Source organism: Neophocaena asiaeorientalis, unplaced genomic scaffold (genome assembly GCF_003031525.2).
Source record: "Neophocaena asiaeorientalis asiaeorientalis breed wild unplaced genomic scaffold, Neophocaena_asiaeorientalis_V1.1 scaffold152, whole genome shotgun sequence".
Classification (NCBI taxonomy): Eukaryota; Metazoa; Chordata; class Mammalia; order Artiodactyla; family Phocoenidae; genus Neophocaena; species Neophocaena asiaeorientalis.
Window position 1 is genome coordinate 519466 of NW_020185338.1, and position 11758 is coordinate 531223.

General features: G+C 52.2%; 1 protein-coding gene across 1 annotated transcript in view; it reads right to left on the bottom strand.

Annotated features, from left to right (window-relative positions):
* The window catches only part of SLC24A4 (solute carrier family 24 member 4), a 169389-nt gene that overhangs the window by 37994 nt on the left and 119637 nt on the right, over nucleotides 1-11758 (bottom strand). Inside the window, exons 7-10 of the mRNA XM_024736313.1 lie at nucleotides 9014-9039; nucleotides 7365-7418; nucleotides 5680-5822; nucleotides 1394-1563 (exon numbers count right to left, since the gene is read on the bottom strand). Coding sequence (XP_024592081.1) covers nucleotides 1394-1563; nucleotides 5680-5822; nucleotides 7365-7418; nucleotides 9014-9039 — 393 coding nt within the window. The remainder of the gene's footprint in view (nucleotides 1-1393; nucleotides 1564-5679; nucleotides 5823-7364; nucleotides 7419-9013; nucleotides 9040-11758) is intronic.

Here is an 11758-nt window from a genome sequence, read left to right on the forward strand (position 1 = left end):
CGCAACAGGAGAGGCCACAACAGTGAGAGGCCCGCGTACCGCAAAAAAATAAAAGATAAATTTATGGATCAGCTTTAGGTCCTGTGGGTAACGATCATCACTCATGGACACATGTATCCTTCCCAGTTACTTCAGCAAGAGACCAAGAGTCAGTAAACATGTCCCCAAGGCAATACTCCACAACTGTGTGCCTAACACTTGCCCTTGTGGTTACTGGAAGCAAAAAGAGGGGGAAAAACGTCATTATTACTTAAAATGGAGGCATGTTATTTTTCCAAAAGAAAGAGGAATTGACCATTAACTGCCTTCATGTTGGTTTTAGGCAGGGACTCCTAAATCATGAAGTCTAGGATTGAGTGGAAATTTAAAACTTTCTTTCCTGCACGTGTGTCCACAACATTTAGCCCACCAAAAAGAGCAAAGTGATCTACATCTGAGACTCAGGGCCAGACATGGAGGCATATTTTGCTCCCCAAAAAGAGTGAAATGAAAGGTCATCCTTATTAAAAACAAAACAAAAACAAACAAACAAACAAAACCCCCAAACAGCTGTGCAAGGGCAGAATTGTAAGGAGGTGGGACGTGACTCAGTAGGAACATGAATGGTAATAATGGGAGGGGGTCACGACTCGAGCTTAATAGGAATCAATAGAGAATTATACTTGAAAAAAAAATCTACAGCTATGAGGTTCCATTAAAAGAGGCATAGGCTGGGCTTCCCTGGTGGCGCAGTGGTTGAGAGTCCACCTGCCGATGCAGGGAACACGGGTTTGCGCCCCGGTCCGGAAAGATCCCACATGCCGCGGAGCGGCTGGGCCCGTGAGCCATGGCCGCTGAGCCTGCGCGTCCGGAGCCTGTGCTCCGCAACGGGAGAGGCCATAATAGTGAGAGGCCCGCGTACCGCGCAAAAAAAAAAAGAGGCATAGGTTACAACACAAAGGAGGTGACGGATCCACATGCTGAGAGAGACAAACCAGAAGGTTTCTATAGGTTTCTCAGTTTCCTTCTAGAGTTGCTCTACTCATAGAGAACAGGTGTGTATTCATTCTTTTTTGCCCTGAATAACAGTTAAAATAAACAATCCATACTTCAGACGAGCCTTTCTCCAATTAGTTTTACTCTAGTACTTGACAAAATACTTAGCAGAACATGGCAGGCATGGTGTTTGATTGTTACCTGCCTTAAAATCCTTCCCGATAAGACCATTTGCTGCCTGTGCGTGAGGTTTGGGCTTCCTTCCTTCAACAGGTGCGGTGATAAATGCCAGCCTGGCAGAGGACACCCCAGGCCCAACACCAGAAAGTGTGCTGACAAGCCAGGGCCTCCTCATACTGCCAGAACCCATCCGAGCCCACTCGCTCTCATGGTCTCATGGTCCTTGAAGCAAACTCACCTCGTTAATTATGATCCTGCTGGCCATGCGCAGACGAGTCCTGGGCCCAAACTTATTGGTGATCATTACGCGTAAGCCTGCTTCTGGGAAGGTGAACTTGGGAGGGCTGGAGCTCATGACCTCATCCACCATCACCACTGGGTTATTGCTGTACTGCGGCTCCTCCTTCACTATATTGAGCACAAAGCCATGATTAGTGCTGAGATCCCCCGGGGCCAAACCCAAGGGCTGGGGCGACTGACTTCCCCTCTCGGTGCAGACTTCTTGGGCTGTGGTCTCAGCAGCTGGTAGCCGCCTGGAAGCCTGGCTGCAGTTCATCCCCTTAGTCAAGTGGGCCACTGGGTCTGAACCGCCTGCAAGCACTGGACAGAACCCCAAAGTCCCCCTGTTACAGGACCACTCCCCCATCTCCACTGCCAGCCCCTCCGCCAATCGATGCCCCTCTCTTCTGGGGCCCAGTCTTGGCTAATTGCAAGGGTCTTTCAGTTCCTCATCTAAGCCTCACAGGGCAGCCCGCCTACAAAGTGGACAGGATTCCTGCCACCTCTCACCCCTGACTCTGAGAGGATCTTTCTTTCCCGCTGTTCACAGAGGTTCAGACAAAACTTTACAAATTGACAAGGGCCCCCTGGAATGGAAAATGCTGGGAGGCACCAGACAGCACCGGCTCTAAACTTCCCATGAGGCCACCTGCTCTGTCTTAGAGGAACCATCTCCACCTGGCACAAAAGGATGCTTCCAAATTTGTTCTCCATGAGGTAGGCAGTGAGGTCAAAGATCTGGCTCACACGCCCTGGGCGAGGCAACTGAGACCCAGGAGAAGCCTGCTTGCGGAGGGTGCAAGGAGAGCTGCTGGCCGAGCCCAGTGTCTCCAGTAAAACCAGCACTCTCCAGCAGGGAGGCCACTCTCTCTGAGCCTTTGCTTCCACTCATGAGGCTGAAGAACCAATCTCCCCAGTGCCCAGACCTGCCCTGCCACCTTCCCAAACATGCTCCAAGCTCGAGTCCTGGGGGGTTTGACATTTAATTCCAGAGCCCCAGAGGGTCCAGAAACAGAAGCACTCCAGAACACAGCACACAGAAGCAGGGGGGCTTTCCCCTCCAAGGGGCTATCAAGGCGGATATGCCCATCCGTCTCCACGGGTCACCGGCTCCCGGTGAGTGTCCTTCCTGGATAACAGGGTAACCAGGAGTAGTCGAGAGCAAACCTAAGCAAGAGTTAATGGCACAAACACGAACAAATGCACACCAGCCACACACACCCTCACCAAAGAGGCAGCAAGGCTCAGCAGACAGGAGGCGTGTGGTTAGAACCAAAGCCAGGAAGACCATGCATTTTTTCGGAGACAGACACTAACCTCCAACAAGGCGTGCGTTGGACTCACGGATTTTGTTTTGTAAATGCATGTGTCACGGCTTGGATGAAAGCAGATTACTTACAATTTAGAAGAGGAGAAGAGTTAAGGAGACAGAGGCCAACAGAGATTGCCAGAGGTGGTTAGCGTGCGGTGGACACCGGGGAGTCTGGGGCAGCATTCTCGATGGTGACCCAGATGCCAGGGGGTTGGTTATATGAAGGAGGGTGTTAGTAGAGGGGCTTCGATGCTCGGGGCCTCTGGCCTTCTGGAGGGCCCCCTCTCCTGGCTCGGTCCCACTCTGAGGATCGGGGAGCCCCCGTGCCCGCTGCCCCGCCCTGCTGCAGGAAAGCTGGACTCCTTCCCTCCTCTGCAGCCTGCACCTCAGAGGGAGGGGGAAACCAGCAGAACAGCCGCAGGCTCCGTGGGTAGAACCAGCCCTACCGTGGGCACCACCTGGGGGAACAGACGAGCTCAGGAGGAGGGAGAGCCATGATACCTGACTCCTCAGGCACCTCGTCCTGGCACCGGCCCAGCAGGGAACCCAACCAGGTACAGCATGTTTCTCTGGCAGTTCAGCCTAAGGCCAGGTATCCTTCCCTCTCTCCCTGCTCCAAGCCAAAGTTGTGTCTAAGGCCAGGGCAGCTTGGAAAGGACCCAGAGTGAGCCCAGCCAGCGGTCAAGATGGCCTTGGTTGTCAGGCCGTGTTCAAGGCCACCTGACAGCCAACAAGGAGAGGCGGGACCCCCAGCCGTGCCTTCCCGCCTTTGCCCTCGTCACCTTTTCTTGGTGTATCGTGCTCTGCTTTCTTGAGCTGAACTGAAGTGTGATGTAAAAAACGTGTAAAACTTGTAGGGAGAGGAAAGCCCAAACAACCGTACGCAGAACAAAGTTGGAGGCTGCTACTCCCCTCGAGAGAAAACTGGCTCGAGCTGACTTGGTGAGCGGAACTGTAGGACCTTTAAGAACATTTAAGTACATAAAGGTATTTAATAGAAATGGGAGTAAAAAGGCAGTGTGTCCTCTCCTGTCAAGAGGTTGGGTTAAAAATGTCTGATTTTACATATATGGGGAAATACCAAAGCTGATACCAGCAAAGCCAGGGGTGTGCGTGTGCGTGTTTTCCTGAAATAATTTAGTAGCCAGCAATCTTTGACAACCCTGGATGGGGCAGTCTCCACGACCTGCCTGAAGGCTGAGCACCAGGGGAGAGAAGCTCCGAGTTGGAAAGATTCTGTGTCAGCACCGTGAGAAAAGGCAAAGTCCCGAAGCCCCGGTCTCCTCAGGCCCGGCCCCATCCCCCTGGGGTGGTACAGGTGCTCCTTCTTCCTGCCCCTGTCCGTCTGTCTGCTTCTAGGGGACAGTGCCCTGCACACGGCCCTCTGGGAGGGAAGGGGCATCCACCAACTGGGGCTGTATCTCTGGGTTTCCCACCTCTCCAGTTCCAGGCCTGCATCCCCCCAGCCCCCCAAATCTTTTCCTCCTCGGCCTTTATCTAAGCGCATTCACCCTGATAAGAGCTGGAGGGAGACCTACCTTCGCACCTTTCCCTGTGCCTGGGGGCAATCCTGTGTCTAATCTTCCAATTTTTTAGAAACTGCCCTGGGCTTCGAAATTTGGGGAAAAGCAATAAACTTGTGGGAAATCCTCACCCTCTGCAGGCCTCCTTTCTCACCCCACCCACCCGCGGGTAGGCCTCGGCAGCCAGGCTGTAGCCTTGGCCGCACTCACACCCTCTCCCCACCAGCCTCCCTCCTTCCACGTGGAGAAATCCACCCCTCACTCAGCACCCACGACAGGTGCCTTCCTACTGGGGGTTACCTGGGACGGAACAGAGCATGCTTGCCCAGAGCGCACATGCGGGGAGCTCCTACCCTGACCCACCCCAGGGTGGAGGCTGGGGAGAGGGCCTCGGAATATAGATTTCAGCCTCCACGTGTCCCAGACACTGGCAAACAGTCCGCTCTGAGACATCAGTGACACCACAAAGGAATTAAAGTTACCTGAAAGAGGGGGTGACTTGCCCAAGGCCATGAGGAACAAAGGAGAAATACTCCTCGGGTAGCTGGTCCAAGGGACTCTCTCCTGGTTAAAGGAGGCCTCTAGCAATACTGTGGGTGGAACTCAACAATGTCAGCTTCAGCTGTTTTTTTCCAGATCTTAACTCCAAGAATCTATTCAGGCATTAACACAGGTCTTGGATGGGAAAGAGTGTGAACTCTCTCGCCTTCCTGGCAGCTGTCCCCACAGATGGAGTCACCTGGTAACTGGCTGGATTAAGAGTTGAGGACAAGGTTTCCGGCAGGAGCTGGTCGGGCCCAGACATTTGGGGAACCTGACAGACACGGGCTGGCTCCGGAGGCCCAGAACCCCCGGACAAGGGGCCAAAGAGAAGCTGAGGAGAGCAGACCACAGTCCCCAGGGGAAGGGGCTCCCACCAGGGCTCTCGGGGGTGGGTCTGGAAGTCCTCGAAGCTCCGTGGCACCCTTCCCGGCCTTGCTGTTCATCTCGGCAAGGAGCCAGTGGTCTCTCTAGAACAGAGCTCTCCAGAACTGGGCCTGGCATTTGAGAAACCACAGGGAGACGGAGCCTGCTCTGCCTTCCCAAGTTCTCAGCTTCCTGTCACTGGCCTTTGACGTGGGTCAGAGATGTAATTCACTGCATTTCAGGAAAGCCAAGCAGGGCTTGAGACGGCCTCGGGAGGCTTGGGGCGACCCCCGAGGACGTGACCGCGGACTCGATTCATCCTTCTCCCGTCTAAGTAAACGCCCACCTGAGCCACACGTCCTAAATGACGCGCCCTCCTCATTTAGGGTCCCGTGGCCAAGGGGAAGAGTGACAATTCAGAGGGAGTGTGTGTGTGTGCACGGAAGAGAGGGGGAGAGTACTTTCAATGACATGGCTTGCCGGCTCCTGTCTGCTCAGCCTTACCTTGCCCCAGCAATGGCATGGAAGGGTCATCAGAGCTACTATCACAGTAATCATTACCATCCTCCAGCTCACTGTTGACCGTGTTGCCATTTGCAATGGTCTTTTGTCTGACTGTGAAAAAGGCCTGCATCTTCACATTGTACCTGCAAGTCAGTTAAGGCGGGAGGTCAGAGCTGCGGGATAGACTGGGCAGGGCCCTCCCCCACCTCCTTCCCCTGTGCACCTTCAGTGAGCATGGCCCTGGGGGAGCTGGTGGGGGGCTGAGCAGGGCCTCCTGGGGCCATAGGAGACCTTCAGCCCAAGAAAATGACTGACGCCTACCTCTGCGTGCTATAAACCTGTCCTGACAAAAGAAGTTCAGCCCAGCCTCGGAACAGGCTCGAAGCAGGTGTTCCCAGGCCTGGCTGGCCTTGCTCCCATGGGCTGCCTGGGGGCCCTTCCCTGTACCATCCCAGCCAGCGCTGCTGCCCACACCGAGAACAGACTCCATCCCAGACCCCAGGCTGGCGGCCCCACTGCAAGGCACTCAGAGAAGAGACGGTTTAAGGACCATTCTCTTGCAGTTTGACAGCTTTTCACCCATTTTTATAAAACATTATAAACGTTTTAGGTCAATGGGGGATTCAGAGCGTCGTAAACCTCAGTGGTGTTTTCCTTTTTAATTACCTGCGGAGGTGTGAGGAGAAACTTACAAACTTGAATGTGGCTTAGCTCGTGGGTTGCCTTTTTTTTTCTCTTAATTGTAGAAAAATACATACCACATAAAATTTGCCATTTTAACTATTTTCCACTTTTAAGTGCACAATTCAGTGGTGGTCATTACATCCGTAAGGCTGTGCAACCATCACCACTATCTAGTTCCTAAATTTTCAGAATCCCGAACAGAACTCCGTTCCCATTCACCATGAGTCATTCATTAGTCCCTCGCCCAAGCACCTGGTAATCAATCTCTAATCTGCTGCCTGCCTCTAGGAATCTGCGTCTCCTCGGCACCTCACAGAAGTGGAACCGCACAGTATTTGTCCTTCTGTGACTGGATCCCTTTCACTCAGTATAATGTTCTCAAGGTTCATCCACATTTGTGGCATGAGTCAGAATTTCCTTCCCTTTTCATGGCTGAATGTTAATTCATCACGGGGAGTTCTGAGATGATTCTGACCTGGGCAGCTTCTGGAGGGCCTCAGGGTACACAAGCCTGGCGCCGAGGTCTGCTTTACAACTACAAGCGGTGCCCGGTGCAGCTACACAAGGTGGCAGCCCCGAGGGGTGGCATTTTATGAAGTCTGACAAAATGGAGGCGCCCGGCGCTTTCAAAAGAGTGGCATTAAATTATCAGGCGATTTATAGAGGCAGCACAAACGAGCGGTCCCCCTGCGGCACGGGCCAGCGGTGAGGACCGGGCTGGGAGAGAGGTCCCCACTTGTTATTTGTTTTGGGGAGGGGCCTCAACCTCCCCCCGACCAGCCAGCCACCTACCCCGGCCCAAGTGCAGACAGCACCCTAACACAGAGTCTGACTATCTCTCTCCCACTCTGGCTGCCCCAGCAGGGTGTCCCCCAGAGAACTGGGGTGGCCAGAAGTGACCGCAAGGGCTGAAGGAGGTTTTCTTCCTGCTCGGACAAAAGGCTACAGCAGGATGCGAAACCAGGGGTGAGACAGCCCAGAAGAGGAGAAAGGGCACTTACTTCATGATCAGAATGTAAAACACGTACAAGACGATGAGCACCAGGCCTTCCCACCTCAAAGACAGAAAGGAGACTGGTTAGAGCCAGGAGGCCCGCGGCGCTGAAGGCTGGGAGCGACCAGCGCGGCGGGCGGAGCAGGGTGCGTGGTCCTCTCACCTTCCTTGACCCAGCGCCCGGCCCAGGACCCAGGCATGCGGGCGAGCCACCCAGCCCCCAGCCGTCCTGCAGTCTGAAGCTCGCTTGGTAACAGAGAAGGCTGAGGGTGGGGCCTTCTCAACTACAAGGGGTCTCATCTACACGGCTCAGGAGGAGTTCCCCCAGCTACCTAGAAAAAGGAGGGCCCAGGGCCACCTCATCCCAGACTCAGGGAGGGGAGTAGCCTGGAGTCATGATGCTAAGAGGCCCTATGGTCACCCGAGATTCTGGCCAGCGACGGGAGAAGCTGTGGGTGCAGGTGGAAAGGGACCCTAAGAACTGCCTGAAGAGATGGGCCAGTCACAGGAGCCTCTTGGGCCAAACACGGGGGCTGGGCTGGGTGGGGGTCTTCCTGGGGTGCACTCTTATCGCCGTCCAGCAGAACCAGCGTTCAACCCCACACATGGTGGGGATTTTTGTAGCTCAGAACACAAGCCTCTGAGGAGTCACACAGCTTAATTTGTTGGGTCATCTGACAAATGTGTCCTGAAGACCTACTATGTGCCTGACATGAGCTACAGTCATCTTGGGGAGCTCTTCCTCTGCTAGCCCACAGCCCAGCAGAGCCACAAAGGGGTCTGTAGATGACCCGACCACCCCCTCAAAACTCCATCTGCAGATGAGGAAAAGGAGACCCAGAAAGGGAGAGACTTCGTGGCTCACACGGTGGGTTAGGACCCAGAACCAGGATGCTCTGGGCCCATAGCACACACCCGCTCGCATCAGTTCTCCTGAATCTACGCCTAACAAATAACCACATACAGGATGCAGACCTGAATCATGGTCAATGAAGAGAACCGTTTTTATGGCTTATGGATATAAGATACATTCATGCCCTATAAATTAGAGTGGCAATATCAACCTCTTTAGAAGTTTGTGCTTTATGTATCTTGATTAAGAAATCACTTCCTACCTCCATATCATAAAGATGAGTCCCTATATTCTACCCTAAATTGTTTTAATTTTGCTTTTCACAGTGAGATCTTTAATCCATCTGGGATTTATTCTTGTATAAGGTGTGAGGCAACGAGCTGATGTTATTTTATTCTATATGAATTCCTCATTTTTGTAGTATGAGGACCGCTCCCGCCTCTCCCAACTCACTACCTTGTCATGATTCCTGTCGTATCCCCCAGCCCAGAACTGGGCCCATTACTGTGTTCTCAGTTCCATATTGGCCTATGCTTATCCCTGTGCAAAACACCATACTGTTTTCATTATTTTAGCTTTACAGTATATCTTGATATCTGGCAGGGTGGGAATACTAAGGGAAACAATCTTTGTCACTTTGAAAGCATAAATAAAGGCATGACTGCTTAGAATGATACCCTTTTTACTTTCACAAGTTCATAAACTTATGTTTGTAAAAATAATTTTAAAAAAGCTTCAATGAACCCGATAAGCAAGGATACTAACAAAAAAGGAACAACGAGAAACAAACTTTAAAAACTTACCACACAATTTCTTCATCATATATGAACTGGAAGGCAAAAGAAACAAAGGGCGGGGCAACAGATTTATTCCAAAAGAAGAACAAACGCAGACTTCTAAGTGCCCAGAGCCAACACATAGGCTAGTTATGTGTTTCACAGAAAGCTGGCTCTTCTCTCCATGTCTGGGTTTCTCAAACATAGAAGGTGACCTTTCCTTGGTGGAAACCTTGGTCAGTAGATGCTGCAGTATGAGGTCTAGGGTGGGTCTCCAAAGAGAACTGGCCTGTGCTACCAACAGTCCAAGTAGCCACTGGGGCCAACCTGGCAGGGGTCTGCCCTCATTAATGGAACAGAGTTGCTGAAATCAAGACTCTTAAAAACTGAAAAGGCACCTCTGTATGTATGTATGTTTGTGTCTATCTACCTACTTACCTATCTATCATCTATCTATCTATCTATCTATCTATCTATCGATCTGTGGTACCTCTGTGTGTGGGGGTGGGGAGGAAAGGGTGTCATTTTTTTAAAAATAAAGAGTAACTCCTTTGGAAACTCTGAGGGCAAAGGACCCATTTGTACCATTTGAAAGGAGGCCAGGGGTGATGGTGGGGATGCCGTGGCTTCCTAAGAGGGCATTGACATTGCCCAACAATTCCACCCAGCACTGCCTACGTGGGACACGGATGAATGATGCTTCCGTGGTCCAGGGGAGGAGTCCTGTGACCGCCCCAGCCAGGCCCAGTGCACACAGGAAGGTGGAGGGGCAGTGCCCACCAATCTGATCTTGGAGACACGGGATGCCAGGAGAGACCAGGGGGATGTTGTCTGGACTTGGGCCCATTGTACCCCTCTCCTGGTTGTCATGGCAGGCAGCACACACAGAATCTGCTTTGGGAAGTCACTTCGGAGAGGGTCCTCCTGGCTGGGCATTGCTGTGAGGCTCCCCAAACTCAAGCCTCTGAGGAAGAGGGACTCAATAGAGGGGAGCTCAGTGCCACCACCTGGGAAAACTGGGGGACATTTATGGGGATAGTTTCAGCTTTTATAACCCAATGGAGGGCTACTGGCATTTAGAGGCAGTGAAGGCCCGGGGTGCTAGTCAGCCTAGAGCATGTGAAATGGTTCTACCAGAGGAGTTCTTCCGTATTTGGCACACGTCTTAAATGTCCTGCTAGATATTTAGGCAAGCAGAAAAAAAAAATGACCTGCGCCTCAACCTTAATTCCATTTTGCAAATCAAAGTATTCTTACATGGTTTTAATAAATACTTAATTTTCTAGTGAGTTAACCGTCACGCAGATGGAGGGGTGACTGTACTTGGCTCTGTTTAGGATTTTATCAGGAGTCATTCATAATTTTGGAAAATCACATCATCAAGGTCGGCACCACTCACGGGGTTGCCAGCCCAGCATACCAGCCTCAGTCTGCACTGGTAGCTGTAGGACCTGGAGATTTCCCATATGGGGGCAACGGATCACCTCATTCAGCATTCTAGCACCTTCATGCCCAAACATTTACACATTGAAAGATGTATTCTTTTATTATGAATTACTTTTATTTGTCCTTTATGGTATAGTTTGGGCATTATACTGATTTTGTAAAATTGTGTATAGGTAAATAGTTTTATCTATAACTTTCATTTTTGGGGGGTGTGGTGGGCAGCCTCTCAGGTGCCCCGACGATCCCACCGTCTGATCTTCATGCTCGCCTGTGTGCGTGGCCTGAGCTTAGGGATTTGCTCGTAACAGAATATGGCAACAGTGATGGGCTGTCACTTCCGAGATTCGGTTGCAAGCAGACCGTGGCTTTCAGCTTGGTGCCTCCTCGCCCCTGCTGGGAGGGAAACCAGTCCCCATGCCGAGAGCTGCACTGTGGAACAGCTCGAGGCTGGTCTGAAGCCTAGCGAGTGATCCTGAAAGCAGATCGTTGCCCACGGGAGCCTTGACATCACTATACCCTGGCCGACACCCGTGAGCCAGAGGGCTCGGCTAAGCCACTGCCAGATTTGATGCTTAGAAAATGGAAGCAAGAAACGTTTGCTGTTTTAAACTGCTGAGTGTTAAGGGAAATTTGTTACACAGCAACAGATAACTGATACAAGGGTCATGATCATCAAGTCCAGTTGCCTCTAGATGTTCTTAGGTTGAGAACTGTCACTCTAGGGCACGCTCCATACTCTGAAATCTGGGCAGGCCATGTGCCTCTGCCCTCGTGAAAATGACCTGCCCTCATGCCGCCACTTTAAAGCTCCTTTTGGATGGAAGCTGTTCCCCTGTGGATGGCAGTAACCTGTGTCATGGGCTGTGTCACTGTCATGTACCATGATGTACCCGAGCCCTCAGGGATCCCTGTTTCAATCCCTCTGCCTTTTCTGCCCATATCCTTGCTCCCAGCTGCCAACCCTGATTGCTCCCAGCTGGCCTCTCTTCCCTGCTCCGCGGTAAGGTGGGAAAGCAGAAACTCTGCTCTTTAGTAAATGGGCTCTAAGTGAGGATCTGAAGGCCTCTGAGGAGCACGTGCTTGAGCTTAACTGCGTCAACCATGTGATGCCTTCTTTAGCTTTTTTAAGGCCTTTGTGCCCTCAAGGCGGTACCTGGATGTGATGGGTAAGCAAAGCATCAGGTATGAGATTTTCGGGACAGGGAGGCACGGTGGAGGGAGACTGGTCAACATGACTGCAATGAGTGGCCAGCACACCCCAGGGTAGGGGCGCCGTGGGTTCTCTGTTTCTAGTGCCAGGGACAGAGGTGGGCTGGGCCCCGGTGC